The following is a 19525-nucleotide window of genomic DNA, read 5'->3' as shown; positions in this document are numbered from 1 at the left end:
CTGTTGCATTCTCAAAGGCAACGACATAGATCTCAGCCTTGCTTGAGCCACCTGGGGGTCGGTGGTGTATGTGTGTGTGTGTGTGTGTGTGTGTGTATGTGTGTGTATGTGTGTGTGTGTGTATGTGTGTGTGTGTGTGTGTGTGTGTGTGTGTGTGTGTGGTGTGTGTGTGTGCGCGCACACGCGTGTGTGATGCACACACAGTTTTACATAAACATGTATATAATATCTATTTCTAAATATGTAGACAGAAAGATAGAAAATCATGCTCTAGCATTGTGTACATATAGTTAAAGGTTTTATTTGTATACCTTTTTGTAAAAAGAAAGTCTTCAAATGTGTTGGCTAGCTCTGGCCACATGCTGTCGAACTTTCCAGAAGATGCATGTTGCCTGGCAACTGGGAGTCCAATTGATAAAACTTTGAGCAGTGATGATACTGCAAGCTTCCATGTGCTTTCTGAAGGGCAGGCATACTTTAAACTCAATGGTATCCTTAATGTCTATAAAAAGAGAAATGACAAAAAAGATTGCTTTTCGTATGAACAATATAAACTTTGCTTTTTAGACCATGATCAACCGCATTAGAACAGGCAGCCATATTCACAAAGGTTTTTCAGCAGCAAAACTAAGCTTATGGCCAAAAATACCTCATTTAAATTTGCCAGGAATTCAGAAAATGTAGGAGTGGTGCTTGAATCATCCCCGTCATCGTAGTGGGAGTTCCACGGTACGACAGGAATGATTCAATCATGTGAATCTATGAAAGATCCAATACTGGAGAAGAGGGAGTCACATGGCCAGGTTTGTCTTCTAAGAATCCTCAAAGAGATGCATGATTTCGGTATCTACAAACTCCAATCAAACCACTTTTGATGCTGGAAATGGCTGCAAAGTTACTCCTCTTCCAAGATGGGAACCAGAACGGATCACCCCCAGATCCACCTGTACTTCCACATGTTTTTTTCTTGAACACGGTCCGAACATTCAACATGATGTTGGGGTTTTGAAAAACAAAGACACACATTTTTGATTCTCCGTCAAATAGAATTACTCTTTTTAGTTATCAGGGGGGGGGGGGGGGCGAAGCTGGGCGCTCAGGCTGATGGAATAGTGATTCTTAAGGAGGCATTACCAATGGTCGATATTCTGTAGCAGGAGAAGTTATTTGCACTGATCCCGCTGCCACAGGAAAACAAGTATGGTAGTCATGCAACATAGCTGCCAAATCTTGTACCAATGCAACAGGCAGCTGTATCATTGGTTTGTGGCGTGGCATCATAAACTGTAGTTTTTCCTAACATTGACAGTATTGAGGCCCATAATATTCATCCTCATCCTCTTCTTCCTGAATCATGATATTGAGTTGTGAAGGACTCTGAGCAGGACTCAACATTCCATCATAATCAGATTCCTCTAAAAACTGACTGCGAGGCAAAGGAGCAATGTGAGAGGGTTCCTGCAAAAAACCTCATTTGAGAACTGCAATGCCCTGTGTCACCAAGCAGCTTCACTGTGTGTCTACCCTGCCAGGAAGTGATAACACTGGTGTAGATACAGAGATATCTTTGATCTATTCATGTTTTTTCACACTTTAGTTGGGTGGGTCAGAGATTCCGCTGTATTTTATCAAATTCCTCAAACGTTTCAACAACACTTCTACAGCTAAATATAATATCTTAAGGTTTCAGGATTCAAACCCTGTTGACAGTGTCAAAAATTGATGTTCATCTGCATGTGGTGTTTGTAGCTCGACCACAAGCCCTTAGCTTCTGACTCCTGTACCACCATGCAATCGAAAGTCAGCAAGCAGCATAAAGCTCAGACCCATACTGACAACCCCCAATAGGTTTTTTTCCCCTTTGTCAAGTAAGTGACCTGGGATGAAACTGTTCACCTCAGGATCCTCCTGCAAAAAGCACATAATCTGAAGGAAAAGTACACTTCTTCTGCTAGGAAAACATTCAGCTCCCAAGTATGTTCGTAATGCAGTGCCATTCCCATACGCCTTTCTCTTCCTCAGTTCTGAGAGTCAATCTCGGTTTTAAAAAAGCTTAAACTGGAGAATCCTGCTCCTTCTACCCACACATCTTAGGTCAAGGACTTTCTGAAGGCCACACTGGTTTTTCCCGGGCTTCCTTCAACCCTCTGGGCCCCTCAAGATCCCAAGGGTGGGCTAGCCCTTTCAGGCTAAGTGATTTTCATCCCCATGCCACCAACCACTCCACTTCCAAAGGGTCCATCCTGGTGCCGCTTCACTAGAAGCCACCATCTCCCAAGAGACAGTCCAACCATCTTCGATGTCAATTTCAAAATCAGCTGCAACGCTGTCTTCAAAGCTGTTTTTAGACCCATCTCAGCCCTCAAAATTGCAAGACATTATTTGGGTGGTTAGAGATCTTACTGGCGCCTAACCCCATAGCCCATATATACGCGAGCACTGAAGAACTGTTGTGTCAAATTCCAAGGCACTGGAAGTGCAAAATCAGGGTCTTAGGAGAATGAAGGAGAATCATTTGTTATCAAACAAATGATGGACTCTACTTGTATCTTCCAATGCCAGTAGCCTAAAGATGTCCCATAAAGGTGCTACCTCTTACCTGTCTGCCTATCTTTCTGAGGAAGATTACGTTCATAGCTGTGGAGTTCAGGCAGCAGAGGCACTTGAGCTGCACCTTACTTCGCAAATTCAAATTCCAACATCCTCATACAAATTATGCAGCTATCTTTGGCGGTCTCAGAGCATTTGGTTTACTGTAGCCAGTTCTGGCTAACTGGAGAAGCACATTTACAGACCAGCAACCCACTGAATGACTGCATGGTGACAAAAGACTGCATCATCTAATAAGAGGTTTCTGTTGACTCACCCTTCTACTGAGAGTTTGGTGGTGGAATCATTATCAGCGAAACTAACTCCCAATACCTTCCCCACTGAACCTCCGGACCCTGCATCTAAACAACTTCACTTCAAGTGAGGCAACGTTTTCACTTTAGGAAGTCTGCACTGCTAATACCATGTGCCTTCTAGCGAGATAAATTCAGGCACCGTTCAAAATGGCAAAGCTGGTTATCCCCAAATACATGAGAAATACATGGAAAAATGCACACTGCTCATCTACTTTAAATTAATATTGAATCACTTATTGGAACATACTTTAACAGTCTAGATCAGGTACCAGTATAGGAACTGTTTAAAATGTATAGACATTTCTACCCTGCACACTACTAGGCGTCAATGTGTAAAATTGAACAGATGTAGATAGTGGCAGAATAAAATACAATGAGTCCTACTGGTATCACTTTGAAGCAATAATTTCCAGAGAACCGCCTTCACATATGTAATTAATACTCATCTGTAATAACTGATATGTTGTAATCCTACAAACACGTTCTGTTAACAACTCTGAGAACCTATGCAACCTGGTGACAACACAGTAAACTGTAACCAACAAGTTTAAATAGTGAAGTCACACAGCACTATGACACACTTCTCATGTGGGTTTGGCTCCATGTCCTGAGAAAGTCCATACTTGTGTAGGTTGTTGAAAGCAAGATGTAATACCTAACAATGAAACAGTGAAGGAACATTTTGCTTTTCTTCTCAGTGTTCTTACACAGCGATAACAAAGATCTACATTTCATTTTACTACATAAAGTGAATAAGTCACTCTGGCTAAATTCCTGATTAAAGGTGATCTATAGTATACACAATAGTGATGTATGAAATGCTTGAATGAATCTAAGCCCCTGGTAATTACTCTGCCGAATGGGGTCCATCGTTATTTTGCACACAAAGCCTAACCATATGCAAATCAGTCTTGATCATGCTCCAATGGGTCCTGTGCACACTGTGACACTGGAACAAAGCTATGCCTGTCTGATTAGCCCTAACTAGAATGAATCTAGTCCTGGGCTGCTTGCATTCCGGTGTGGGGAGAAACTTTCCTGGAATTTCGGGCTGGACTGTTCCCACTGGAGCAGGGTCAAGGCTGATTTATATATGGCTGGGTCGACACAGATGGCATGGTGTGCAAAATAACAATGGGCTGGGATGTGGCCCCAGTGATTACCAGTAGCTGAGATCTTCTTTAGGTTGCTCAACAGACCAATGGATAGCAGACGCCCCTCTGTCAAGGTAATTCAGGAAACAATTTAGGGTTCTCAATCTTGGATCTCTATTTAGATTCCTTGCATAACAGCCAATAACCCTTGTGGCTATTTCAGTTTACTGCACTGGTCCAGGGGACAATCGTGTTCTGAAGAACCAATCCTTCCATCCAATATATAGCAAGTTCCTAAACAGAATATACTGAACACCCATTCACCATTTCCATATCTTTTTTGGCTTCTTCATTCAAATAACTTGAATACTTTCTTCATCCTTTCAAGTCTAATGCTTCCTCTGAAATAAGGTTATTCATATGCATGGTTTTCCAAAGATACCAGGCAGTGCTATGTACCTACACAAATGACATCTGATACACCTGGCTACTACGATTTAAAGATTAATGTGCTTCTAAACTCCAGCTGTTTCTTACACCATGAGACAATGTAAGAAACTAGGGTTAGATCACTGTAAATTACACATGACAAGAGAAAGCACATTATAGTAATTCAAGTTACCCAGTGTCACAGGAATTAACCCGAGCCAGTTGTAGATTTCTGTACTTTTCTTTATGTATCGAATATCAGACTGAGGTTTCACAGGGGCCAGGGTATATTTTGCACAGCCTTCAGTCACAGGTGGAACTATTGGGAGAGGACAGTCCACACATGCCTCTTACTCATGCAGGGAATGGGAACACAGAGGATACCCCACATCTGCTGTTCTTGATTAACCCAAAAAGCGCCAACCAGGTGGCTAATATCTACTCTCTGGACAATGTTTTTGTACCCAGGGGTTATACAAAATCACGGATGTGTCCGGGCACTCAAATTGTATACTCTAATTTACAATTTTCAACTAAATGCATCCATTAAACACAGAGCAAAAGTCTATGAGTAAAGTATGCTCAAGTGAACGTGCAATTGCTTCTAACCTAACAACAGATAAATATGCATGAAATGTGTTTCCTTACCTTAATGATGTTTTGAAGTACTTTCTCGCTAACAACAGCCTTGTGACAAGCAGTCTTTTGATATAAATCCAGCACAACCTCCAATGACCGTTCTGCAAAAGGTACATAATTCAAGGCAACCCACTCTGCCTACGAAAAGGAAAGGATGTTTGCAACACCATTAGAGGGGAATGTTTGAAAGAGCTAGTTATTGTTAGTTGAATTTTATTTTCTGTTGCCACTGTGCTACATGCATGATCCCACACAAAGGAATGAGGTGAATGGGTACACAGTTAAGCAAGCTGGACACAAGCATGTTTCCAAGTAAAGTAGGAAATACAAAGAATCAAGCTGGATGTGGATTTAGAAAATATTTAATTATTTGTAGATCTATAAGCTAAGGGCAAACGTCAACGAAATGTAACTCACCGGTGCAAATAGTTGAATCTATTGTGATCCCATGTGTTGCAGGGCACATAAAATGAGAAAAATTGAGGTATACAAACATTACCTTTTAGGAAATATTTTACACATCTTTCTTAGAAAAAACTGCCACAGATACAGACGTTAACATGCCTAAGATTACATAAATTACTAAAGTATTTACACAAAGGAAGCATTTGGTTTTTTCCCTTTCCTTCTTTGGTTTTCATAACAGAATATATATATATATATATATATATATATATATATATATATATATATATATATATATATATATCTTTTTAGACAAAGGAATCTAACAAGCATGTCACTCACTAACACTCTAACATATAGTACCAGCTAAATACATGTTACTGGCTTACTTGTGTGTCCTTATAACATCCTGTGTCAATAAACTAATGTTTCCTATAGATAACCTTTTGACTATCTTGAAATAGCTCCCAGCAGCACACTGTAAACACCACAACATTTTTCCACCGGTGGGTGCGACATAGACTGACCCCTCCATAAGTGCATCCTTAACAAGAATGCACATAATGTCTTGGGTATAACCAGTGTGGTTAATTTCCAGTTATATTTTTGCAAATTATGTGCCAAGGACTATTCCAAGATCACTTTCAGGATGGAAATGCCTCCTACATGGTGTAACATCATTTTCCCGCCGAGAATTCCCATCTGAGAGCATCCGGTATCCTGATTTTTGGCCCCAGCCTCATGCTAATCTTGTATGTCCGCAAAGGACTAGATCTGTCCCTTGACAAGGGTGTAGACCTTGACCTGTACTGGACATGAAGGGGCGCACCAAGCACACAAGCTCGCTCTCTTTAATGACAGCGGATTACTGTCCTTGACATTGACCTGTAGATCAAAGTTGGCACCATAACGTTTTTCTGTGATCAAAAACCTCAAAGCTCATGAATGTCTATATATGTCTGTGTGTAGTTTAAGTGATGCATACAGCATGAGTGTCTGAGTGAACCAGAGTAAAGGAGGCCTGTGAATTCCATTTTAGAACCCCCTGGCCTGTTCATGTGCTCAAAATAGAGGTGAGGTTACTTTTCTAGACAGCAGAAGGGTATTGTTGACATTCATGGGACTGGAAGGAGCAGAACTAGACAAGGAAGTGGGAAAAGAGGAAACAGGCTTCACTTAGTAATCCTATAAGGTCATTTTACTTCAAATAGCTGCTGATTAGTCTTCCTTGCACACCCATTTGGTATAGAGTGACACTGCAGTCTCTGTTGTTCAGAATGTAGAGCCTCTTGTCTCTCTTCCTGGTCCCTGTCTGTGTGGATGTTGATAGCCAGGTGCAGAATGCTTGCACCTCTTCGTGATTCTGTTTTGAGTGGTCCAACTTGAAAACGATCCTGCTGTGAGGCACATCACTGTAGACAAAAGCTGAGTCTGGAAGTCAGCCTGAGAAGGACACATTAAAGGAGAACCAACCCAAACTGGTTTCAAAAGGGCAAATCAAGAACACAGACCTCTAGTGTGCTGCACATGTATAAAAGAGGGACCACGTTGATCTACTTGTTCCAATTCCAAGTTCTCTCTTACCAGAGAGGGGGAGTGCTACAGAGTACCCATAGGACTACTGTGCAACTAAAGATGGTGTCTGCCGGACAACCTGCTTTCCAGAGGTGAGGCAAAACCACCTGGAGTCTGATCTGAAGAAGCAACTGTCTCACAGTCCTGATGCTTAGAAAGGAGCTGCCCATAAGAAGAGAGAAGGAGTGAGCTAACATTACAGGAGGAACTGACTTTCAGCATGGACAAGAGACGTTGACCCCAGATCTCCAAAGAGCATGACGTGAGCTCCCAGTTTGCAGCAGTCACCCAAGCTGAAATGAAGGATCTGTGGCACTAACGAAGTGTGCCTGTGGGGGCTCATCCTGATGCAACATGCTTGCTGCTGGTCTGTGGTGCATGCCTGAACGGACCCCTGCCATCACAGCCGGTGGCACTAGTGTGCCCAAGTGGACTGCACTACCAAAGATCTGACTGTTACCAAGCCTGTGGCTCTGCCTAGTCTTCTCGAATGGACCTCAAGTGGATAGCACATAGAATGTGCTCACAGTGCTGCTGAACTGTGAAGCACACAGAAGCTGCCCAGCTGTTGCAATGGTGAGAGGTGGAGTTTTGAACTGGGAGAACCCCTGCAAGAAGCTGCTTGGTGTGAGCTGATGTACAGGATTGACCACAATATCCCAGCTGCCTCAAATCTGATTTATGTATTATGATACAACATAAATGGAGGCACCTGTTGCTCAGCTAGACAGGCAAAGTAGCAGAAGCCTGAAAGCGGGAGCATCTACGGACTCAAGAAAACAGCAGCATTGAGGGGGAAACGCTACAAGCACAAGGGAGGGTTTGTAAACAGGCTATTGTACAGCAATGTTCAGAACAAGTGACTGCCATAATTGCATTGATATAATTTTTAGAAAGCATCATATAAGTTGAAAAGACTGTCATGGTTTGCTGCCTTTCTACTATTATTAAATGAATTCATATAGATTAAACGAAAATCAGACAAGTGTCGTAATAACCGTAGATAGTACCATGCTCCTAGTGAATACCTGTTTAAAAACATTTACAAAACTTGCAATATCTTTTGAAACATACATAATAAGCTATATACAGTAGAGCAAGTCTAGATAAAGTCGTAATTACATTGAATTAATGTGAGCAAAAATGAATACATAGAGGAGATCAGTTCGTATGTGGGTTTTATCCTACTAATGGATTACCCCCTAGTCTGCGCAGAACAGACTTGAACAAACAGAGGGATAGGATATTCCGTCCTAGGTCTTAAAGATAGGCCATAGTCACGAAGAGTAACGTGTTGCCCTAAATGGATCCCCTTTGCCCAAAATGTGAATTAAAAATACTGTGTTGGGGAAACCTCAACAAAACATTAGTGAGAAAGGGGGGGAGATCAATGTAGGTATGCCTACAACCACCAAGATATAGAGGCTCAAAAAGCCAGTTGTGCTTACCAATAGACAATAAACTTGAGACTTCAAAGCAGTGAAATTCGGACTGCCACATAGTTCCACATATTACGCTGTGTAGGCCGGACCACCTAAACTGTAAAATGGTGCCATTCTCAATATAGATACTGGATGGCAACCCACTATATATGTCATGACATACCCATATGTTGTTCTTTTATTTATGTGTCGTGATAATATGTCATTGTCTTTATCATGGGACAGTTGTGTCTTATTTATGTTTTCAATTCATGTGTTGTGATAATGTTATTGTCTTTACTATGGGGCAGTTTTTAGGCTCCTCTCACTTACTGTAGTGAGATGGCCTCAATAAATATAACAATAATAGAAATATTTGGCGGGATCAGATATACCTTTCCTTTGAAATCCTGGGAGCTAAAATAGCTTGTATTATGTTAAGCGCATCCTTTTAAGTCTGCCACATCCATTCTTGAAATATATAAAAGGAACATTTTTTGAATACCCTTTAAATATTCCCCATACTAAGGTAATAATTGGTGAGCATTTTTACAACGAATGTGACTCGCTACATGTATTATAAAAATATTTTTAGCATTAGTTTTACAACAAATTTGACTCGCTAGTGGTATTATATAAAAAGAACTTTGGAATGTACCATACCCTTATTCCTAATAATAACTCTCTCGTTCTGGCGGTATGTTTAGGTTAAAAACACCACTTTAAGATGGCGCTTTTGTAACCTCTAAATCCGACATGGACCCTGTCATGTGCTGAGACGAGCATTTTATAACGGATTTGACTTGTTGGATGACTTAGTAGACGTCCCAGCACCAGTGCGTCCCGTGAACTCTTCAATGTACCTTTTTCTTATTTCCAAAAATAACTTTACTTTTCTGGCAGTATGATTATGGTTAGAATCACCACTTTAAGATGTCGCTCTTTCGCCGTCTTGAATCCGACCAGGACCCTGTCACGTGCGGAGGTCGTTCGCCATTAGGTGCACAGGTGTGTGCAATTACTATATCCCTTTATAAACGAACGGCTCACACGTTTCCCTCGCTGAACGCCGCACCGCCGAGGGTCTGAGAGCCGACACCCTATCACAGGTATGTTCTAAAGACATGGACACGGGAGGGAACTCCTTGATATCTATTGATATTCTAACTATACATCTTGATGGGGTTTTTGTAACGGTTATCCTAGGTTCGGCACGTTGTACTGAAAATTCTGGTACTGCTCACAAGCACTTGGTCTGTGACTTTATTTCGGGGAACCTCGATGTTTGAAAAACGAATACAAGCTGGCACTATTTGAAAACAGGTACGGCTTCATTTTACTTGTTTTCATAGTTTAACCATTCTAACTATATATTTTGATGGGGTTTTGTAACTGTTATCCTAGGTTCGGCACGTTGTACATCAAATTTCCGGTACTGCTCACAAGCACTTGGTCTGTGACTTTATTTCGGGGAACATCGACGTTTGTAAAACGAATAGAGGCTGGCACTATTTGTAAACGGGTACGGTTGCATTTTACTTGTTTTTATATTATCAAACACCCTATGCTAATTCGGTTTATTTAGGGCGTGAGGCCATTAACTACATACCATAATAACAATTCGCTAAGTTCCGACGTTGTAGTCTCTCATTCTGAGTCTTATACTCATTACAGCATAAACTCGTTTTAGTAGGCTCCTTGAAACTAAAAATGACAATCGGTGCCATCCTTGGTGATTTAAATTTCCGCTTTTTCCACGTTCTGAAAATTAAATGTGCTTTTAACTATATACTGACTTGAGTTGTTTGCGATTCCTATAGGTTCTCAATCTTCCTGCGTGAAACACAAGATCACCCCAGGAACCACAGGCTGATACACGCTATCCTTATTTATGAGGTAGATAAACATTGAGCGGGAGCAGTAGCACTGTATAGTCGTAACATGGTTCCCAGTTTGGGACCATGGAGCCGTAAAACAGCTAACTTACCTTAAGTGCTTACTATGGACGGTTGTTTAGATAATATGTTTGAAAAGGATGGTCACTAATACTTATTGTCACATGGACGCGAGATCCCTTGGCTCATGGTTTTTTATCTTTATGGGCCACTAATGGGTTGATTTTTGTATGTTCAAATTACTATACATTTTCGCTCTTCTTTGTTTAGAACGCACGTCCGGCCTACACAGCGTAATATGTGGAACTATGTGGCAGTCCGAATTTCACTGCTTTGAAGTCTCAAGTTTATTGTCTATTGGTAAGCACAACTGGCTTTTTGAGCCTGTATATCTTGGTGGTTGTAGGCATACCTACATTGATCTCCCCCCCTTTCTCACTAATGTTTTGTTGAGGTTTCCCCAACACAGTATTTTTAATTCACATTTTGGGCAAAGGGGATCCATTTAGGGCAACACGTTACTCTTCGTGACTATGGCCTATCTTTAAGACCTAGGACGGAATATCCTATCCCTCTGTTTGTTCAAGTCTGTTCTGCGCAGACTAGGGGGTAATCCATTAGTAGGGTAAAACCCACATACGAACTGATCTCCTCTATGTATTCATTTTTGCTCACATTAATTCAATGTAATTACGACTTTATTTAGACTTGCTCTACTGTATATAGCTTATTATGTATGTTTCAAAAGATATTGCAAGTTTTGTAAATGTTTTTAAACAGGTATTCACTAGGAGCATGGTACTATCTACGGTTATTACGACACTTGTCTGATTTTCGTTTAATCTATATGAATTCATTTAATAATAGTAGAAAGGCAGCAAACCATGACAGTCTTTTCAACTTATATGATGCTTTCTAAAAATTATATCAATGCAATTATGGCAGTCACTTGTTCTGACCATATTGGAAAGATGTTCTGGCTACATTAGAAATGTTTTAACCAACTTTAGCGGTCTCCCTTTTTTAAATATGGTGTATTATTTTGAGTTTGTATCTCCTTGGGTTCGTTGTATGTGCAATATAACTGTATAAATGTAATCTCTTTCTTTTTGTAAAAATCTTGTACTTTTACTTTTTTGTTGGTTTTGTCAATTGAATATTTATGTGTGTATATATGTTTATAATTATTACAGCCCTGACGAAGTTCCAAAAGGCAAAGAGTGGAACGAAACGCGTTGGCTGTGCCTTTGATGTTTGAAAGAAATTCAAAATAAAGAAGAATTTATACAAAAAAGCAACTCCGGACACTGATTTTTCTTAGAGTGCACCTTCTTTTTCTGTTTCAATATTCTTGTAAATTACGCATCCTACGGCAGCGGATGTTAGAAGTGTTTGCACCACCATCAATTGGGAAACAAATGAATCGTTGTGCATGACCAGGTCTGCTGCTTTGGCTTTTTTGTCTAACTGTTTAAATTCGACCGTCTTGCACCGGTTCTTTCCTTTACTTGTACATACCAAAAGATATGGCTTCATTTGATGATGGGAGGGAGGAACTGGCCCTCAATTTATTTGGCTCTAATAAACCCAAGGACCCAATACCGCAAATTGACACTGGAAAACTTAGTCTAAAAGCTCTGTTTCTAAAACTAGAGCGCCTCAAAAAACTTGAGCTATCCCGATGGTGGGATGGGGTTACTTTAGAACAATATCTTAATAACAAGAAAGTACCGAGGGGACTCAGAATCCTGATTTTTCCAACATTTGAGGACCTAAGTGATGTCCTTCTTACTGAATGGGAGGGCAATTTGGAACATGCATCGAAGATCATGATGCAAATATTGATCAAACATGCCCGGGAAAAGGGGGACAAACTACGAGAGGAAATTGAGGCCCTCATTTTGGAAATTAACGGGATGGAACAGAAAGACTTGATTGATAAAAACTTTGTAATCCTTAAAAAAGTAATGAATGAACATCAAGTCTATCTAAAAGAGAAAAAAATGAGGAAAATAAGAAGAGACGATAGAGACTATCAGGATGGTCGAATATATACATTCGCCAAGAAATTCGATAATATCCAGGGTAATGAGGATAAAAAAAGACAACGGGAAGAGAGGGATGACAATGATGATGCAAGATCTGGAAGCAGTATAACTTCTGCCTCTTCCTGCAGCACAACCTCCAACATAACACGGGAGATCCCTTTAGCCGAAGCAGCCACTCCTTTTCAGAAGGAGTTGGCCACGTTACGTATGAGCAACAGACTGCAACAAAAAAGAGAAACGACTCGCCCCCAGGGAAACCAAACAAAACAAGGAGGGGGGGAAGGAGGGGCAAGGGCAGGTACAGGTACAGGTACAGGAAAGAACCAGGTGAACAACACGGTAAACAAACCCAATATGGGGACGAAACCGAAACAATGAATGCCGTCTGTACTGAAATGTCTAATTGTGAAATGAATTGTACTTCTGATTTAAAGGTCATCAATCTGTCTAATAAAATGCTGAACAATGATGAGATGTCTGTCTTGAGTAAGGGCCTTAACTTTTGTCCAACGCAGGGAGGGGATCTTGTGAATGTACACATAGATCTGTACAAGTTTGTAAGAATGTTAAAACTGAAGGATTTTTTCTCACGCCAGACACCAAAAGCCCAAGACAATGCCATGACGGGAGGTGCGGGGACACATACAGTAGCTGACATCAGAGGCATACATTTGTTGCTTAACTTAGATGATGAAGACCCATATGATATGGGGGCGATACTGAATGAACTGGGTATACAACAAGATCTTGGAACCAATAGCCACCTAAAACCAAGATCAAAATTTACCCCTTCATACAATTACCATCCTAGCATTGATACCTTTTACGATCAAGTAACAAGTGATTTATACAAACTGGAAACCTCAGTGCAACGTAATAATGCTATTGCACATAACATCACTGCTAGGAAGAGAATTGCCCTCGAGAGTCTGAGAACTGACACCACTATCGTTATCAAAGAAGCCGATAAAGGCGGTAATGTGGTGGTGATGGACCATCAAGATTATATGGCTGAAATCCTTAGGCAACTTAATGACACCAACTGCTACCGACGCATTCCTGCCAATCCTGTTAATAAGATCAGCAGTTTGATTATTGGCAAGCTCACCGAGTGGCGAGAGACTTGCCTCATTTCGGAGGATGAATTTAGATACTTACGGGTAGACAAACCAAGATACCCGTGTATCTATATTTTACCCAAAATACATAAAGGGGGCGCCTTCCCACCAGGGCGCCCCATAATCTCTGGCATTGGATCGGTGACTGAAAAAATTTCAGAATTTGTTGACCTTAATCTACAGAAGTATGTCACTAACCTTCCATCTTATATTCGCGACAGCTCTGACATTCTAGCCAAATTCAATGGCTTACAATGGTCGGAAGAATTGTCCTTTGTCACTTTTGACGTGGAAAGCCTGTACACGTGCATCCATAGCAAATTTGGCATAACTGCGGTACGATCTTTTCTAGATAAAGAGAGAGCAGAACTACATGACTTTAACGAAATGCTCCTCGAAATGATAAATATCATTCTGGAGAACAACTACTTCTTGCATGACGGTACCTGGTACCACCAAACCCGTGGGACAGCTATGGGTTCTAAATTTGCGCCGTCGTATGCCTGTTTATTCATGGGCTGGTATGAGCGGTCACATGTATGGTGCAACTATGCCTCCCCCTGGACCGATTATATCGTGTTCTGGGGGAGGTATATAGACGACATTATAGTCATATGGTCCGGTACAGACGAACAACTGCAGGCATTTCATGGTTATCTTAATGATAACAACTGTAATGTCAAATTGACAATGAAACATGGAAAGGACAGTATTGACTTTTTGGACATTAATTTTTACATCGACAACAACAGCGTCCAGAGCACACTGTTTAGGAAAGAGACAGCTTGTAATGCTGTGTAACAAGCCGACAGTGCTCATCCGCAGTCAGTGATTAACAATATCCCCTATGGCGAGATGGTAAGGATACGTAGAAATTGTAGCCAGGAGGATAAGTTTATCACCAACATCAAGGAAGCAAACAACAGATTCCTCAGAAGGGGGTATAAAAAGAAAACGGTGCAGACAGCAGTTGAAAGAGCAATCAAACTTGATAGGGAAGACACCCTTCGCACTAAAAAAAGAAATCCCAAGTCATCCAGGAAAAAGGATGGTCCGGTTAGATTTGTCACCCAGTATAACACCAACAGTAAGAAGGTGCACAACATTCTCAGAAGAAATTGGGGTATTCTAAAGAACATCAATAGCTTATCTAGTGTATTCACAGATCAGCCGCAGATAACATACCGCAGGGGCAGATCGCTAAGGGATACCTTATGCAAAAGTTATGTCACAAGTGATAAGAAAGTATGGTTCCCATCGAAGCCTCCGGACTTTTTCACCTGTGGGACTTGCAACATATGCCCCTTTGGTCGACACAGAACCAGTGAGTTTTCACATATTTCATCTAAGAAATATAAGATCGATGCTTTCATCAATTGCAACACACCCTATGTAGTATACATTTTGGGTTGTAGTTGCGATAAAATATATGTGGGTAGCACAGCACGCCCATTAAAGATCAGAATCCAAGAACACCGTAGGGCGATCATTAATAAGGACAGCCGCTACCCGGTCAGCATGCACTACAAAGACTACCATCCAGAGGACTCAACTTTCTGGTTTTTGGGAATTGATCATATCCCACAGGATAACCGAGGTGGGGACCGTGAGTTGGCACTACGACAAAGGGAGGCAAAATGGATTTGTCGTCTTAGGGCCACTCAAATGGGGCATAATACGGACAGGGAACTTCATTTCTTCCTGGAGTAGTGCTGTATGTACCTGATATGTCTCGTATGATTAACATATATAGATACCACCTAAACTGTAAAATGGTGCCATTCTCAATATAGATACTGGATGGCAACCCACTATATATGTCATGACATACCCATATGTTGTTCTTTTATTTATGTGTCGTGATAATATGTCATTGTCTTTATCATGGGACAGTTGTGTCTTATTTATGTTTTCAATTCATGTGTTGTGATAATGTTATTGTCTTTACTATGGGGCAGTTTTTAGGCTCCTCTCACTTACTGTAGTGAGATGGCCTCAATAAATATAACAATAATAGAAATATTTGGCGGGATCAGATATACCTTTCCTTTGAAATCCTGGGAGCTAATATGCTTGTATTATGTTAAGCGCATCCTTTTAAGTCTGCCACATCCATTCTTGAAATATATAAAAGGAACATTTTTTGAATACCCTTTAAATATTCCCCATACTAAGGTAATAATTGGTGAGCATTTTTACAACGAATGTGACTCGCTACATGTATTATAAAAATATTTTTAGCATTAGTTTTACAACAAATTTGACTCGCTAGTGGTATTATATAAAAAGAACTTTGGAATGTACCATACCCTTATTCCTAATAATAACTCTCTCGTCTGGCGGTATGTTTAGGTTAAAAACACCACTTTAAGATGGCGCTTTTGTAACCTCTAAATCCGACATGGACCCTGTCATGTGCTGAGACGAGCATTTTATAACGGATTTGACTTGTTGGATGACTTAGTAGACGTCCCAGCACCAGTGCGTCCCGTGAACTCTTCAATGTACCTTTTTCTTATTTCCAAAAATAACTTTACTTTTCTGGCAGTATGATTATGGTTAGAATCACCACTTTAAGAGGTCGCTCTTTCGCCGTCTTGAATCCGACCAGGACCTTGTCACGTGCGGAGGTTGTTCGCCATTAGGTGCACAGGTGTGTGCAATTACTATATCCCTTTATAAACGAACGGCTCACACGTTTCCCTCGCTGAACGCCGCACACGCCGAGGGTCTGAGAGCCGACACCCTTTCACAGGTATGTTCTAAAGACATGGTCACGGGAGGGAACTCCTTGATATCTATTGATATTCTAACTATACATCTTGATGGGGTTTTTGTAACGGTTATCCTAGGTTCGGCACGTTGTACTGAAAATTCTGGTACTGCTCACAAGCACTTGGTCTGTGACTTTATTTCGGGGAACCTCGATGTTTGAAAAACGAATACAAGCTGGCACTATTTGAAAACGGGTACGGCTTCATTTTACTTGTTTTCATAGTTTAACCATTCTAACTATATATTTTGATGGGGTTTTGTAACTGTTATCCTAGGTTCGGCACGTTGTACATCAAATTTCCGGTACTGCTCACAAGCACTTGGTCTGTGACTTTATTTCGGGGAACATCGACGTTTGTAAAACGAATAGAGGCTGGCACTATTTGTAAACGGGTACGGTTGCATTTTACTTGTTTTTATATTATCAAACTCCCTATGCTAATTCGGTTTATTTAGGGCGTGAGGCCATTAACTACATACCATAATAACAATTCGCTAAGTTCCGACGTTGTAGTCTCTCATTCTGAGTCTTATACTCATTACAGCATAAACTCGTTTTAGTAGGCTCCTTGAAACTAAAAATGACAATCGGTGCCATCCTTGGTGATTTAAATTTCCGCTTTTTCCACGTTCTGAAAATTAAATGTGCTTTTAACTATATACTGACTTGAGTTGTTTGCGATTCCTATAGGTTTTCAATCTTCCTGCGTGAAACACAAGATCACCCCAGGAACCACAGGCTGATACACGCTATCCTTATTTATGAGGTAGATAAACATTGAGCGGGAGCAGTAGCACTGTATAGTCGTAACATGGTTCCCAGTTTGGGACCATGGAGCCGTAAAACAGCTAACTTACCTTAAGTGCTTACTATGGACGGTTGTTTAGATAATATGTTTGAAAAGGATGGTCACTAATACTTATTGTCACATGGACGCGAGATCCCTTGGCTCATGGTTTTTTATCTTTATGGGCCACTAATGGGTTGATTTTTGTATGTTCAAATTACTATACATTTTCGCTCTTCTTTGATTAGAACGCACGTCCGGCCTACACAGCGTAATATGTGGAACTATGTGGCAGTCCGAATTTCACTGCTTTGAAGTCTCAAGTTTATTGTCTATTGGTAAGCACAACTGGCTTTTTGAGCCTCTATATCTTGGTGGATGTAGGCATACCTACATTGATCTCCCCCCCTTTCTCACTAATGTTTTGTTGAGGTTTCCCCAACACAGTATTTTTAATTCACATTTTGGGCAAAGGGGATCCATTTAGGGCAACACGTTACTCTTCGTGACTATGGCCTATCTTTAAGACCTAGGACGGAATATCCTATCCCTCTGTTTGTTCAAGTCTGTTCTGCGCAGACTAGGGGGTAATCCATTAGTAGGATAAAACCCACATACGAACTGATCTCCTCTATGTATTCATTTTTGCTCACATTAATTCAATGTAATTACGACTTTATCTAGACTTGCTCTACTGTATATAGCTTATTATGTACGTTTCAAAAGATATTGCAAGTTTTGTAAATGTTTTTAAACAGGTATTCACTAGGAGCATGGTACTATCTACGGTTATTACGACACTTGTCTGATTTTCGTTTAATCTATATGAATTCATTTAATAATAGTAGAAAGGCAGCAAACCATGACAGTCTTTTCAACTTATATGATGCTTTCTAAAAATTATATCAATGCAATTATGGCAGTCACTTGTTCTGACCATATTGGAAAGATGTTCTGGCTACATTAGAAATGTTTTAACCAACTTTAGCGGTCTCCCTTTTTTAAATATGGTGTATTATTTTGAGTTTGTATCTCCTTGGGTTTGTTGTATGTGCAATATAACTGTATAAATGTAATCTCTTTCTTTTTGTAAAAATCTTGTACTTTTACTTTTTTGTTGGTTTTGTCAATTGAATATTTATGTGTGTATATATGTTTATAATTATTACAGCCCTGACGAAGTTCCAAAAGGCAAAGAGTGGAACGAAACGCGTTGGCTGTGCCTTTGATGTTTGAAAGAAATTCAAAATAAAGAAGAATTTATACAAAAAAGCAACTCCGGACACTGATTTTTCTTAGAGTGCACCTTCTTTTTCTGTTTCAATATTCTTGTAAATTACGCATCCTACGGCAGCGGATGTTAGAAGTGTTTGCACCACCATCAATTGGGAAACAAATGAATCGTTGTGCATGACCAGGTCTGCTGCTTTGGTCCTTTTGTCTAACTATTGTACAGCAATGGTAGGGAAGGATTTACCTTCTTAAGCACACTGCAACAAAGAGGCAAGATGGCTTAGAGCAGTATTTAAAAGGGAACAAGATGGGACAAAGTGCACCTGCATAATACATCGAGCTGTAAAATAGCACGGCATGGGGAACCAAGTGGGAGGTCTTTAAGCTTTACGACCTCTAAAGGTTGCTACTGAGTTTCTGAGGGCAGAGCTAAAAAAAGAATCGCCCACAGACACAAAGACAACAAAAACATTAGACTGAGACCATACTTCCAACCATCACCACACAGATGGAAAAATCACATATGTAGTTTCTCCTTTAAGGAATTATGTAGCCCATTATGAGCAGACCTTCAAGTATTTTATAATTTTAGATTTGACTGAAGACTAATAAGTGGACTTGCTGTATCTCCACCTCTCACTTGAACATAACACCATCCAAGGTTCCCTGTGCCACCCGCAACAAGGGTGCTTGGTCAATGGGTTCTTTCCCACTTTCTGCAAACCTCCAACCCGTTTCTTTTTTTGTTAACTTCAATTACTCCCTAATTTTTCCATTTTAGTTCTGGCATTAGCCAGAACCTTATGACTTTACTAAAATTATATGTATGATATAGATTCATAAAGTGCCTTTTATCACCTCTCTTCATCCATTGGTCTGTTGTGTCATTCACATTTGCTTCCTCTCACTAAAGCGTACAACACAGGTCAATTTTTCATCCAACTTAAGCCACAGGCTAACTTCACTTTGAGTGACTGCATTTTGCTCTTTCACGAGAAGCACATCCACACACAAACTAGTTTCATTCAGTGCCACTGTTTTGTTTTGACTTTATAATTACATTAGCATTGTCTTAACGTTTAGAGCCTAATGTGATAGCAGGTGGCTTATGATGTGAACACAGGGCCTGCACCAGCTGTATCAGACCCATCTCCTGCCAATGCTGTTGTAAATTCCTTTTTGAGTGGCCTTGTTTATCT

General features: G+C 40.5%; 1 protein-coding gene across 2 annotated transcripts in view; it reads right to left on the bottom strand.

Annotated features, from left to right (window-relative positions):
• Positions 1 to 19525, bottom strand: part of MON2 (MON2 regulator of endosome-to-Golgi trafficking) — a 1009595-nt gene that overhangs the window by 143953 nt on the left and 846117 nt on the right. The window contains exons 28-30 of one of the 2 annotated variants that reach the window (XM_078675659.1): positions 5486 to 5503; positions 5078 to 5206; positions 312 to 502 (exon numbers count right to left, since the gene is read on the bottom strand). In XM_078675659.1, the coding sequence (XP_078531785.1) occupies positions 312 to 502; positions 5078 to 5206; positions 5486 to 5503 (338 nt within the window). The remainder of the gene's footprint in view (positions 1 to 311; positions 503 to 5077; positions 5207 to 5485; positions 5504 to 19525) is intronic. The other variant, XM_078675668.1, reaches the window with a different exon arrangement.

The sequence above is a fragment of the Lissotriton helveticus genome, chromosome 1_1 (assembly GCF_964261635.1).
Source record: "Lissotriton helveticus chromosome 1_1, aLisHel1.1, whole genome shotgun sequence".
In the NCBI taxonomy this organism is placed as follows: domain Eukaryota; kingdom Metazoa; phylum Chordata; class Amphibia; order Caudata; family Salamandridae; genus Lissotriton; species Lissotriton helveticus.
The sequence above is the reverse complement of the archived record's forward strand: the minus strand, read 5'-3'. Positions and strand labels throughout refer to the sequence as shown.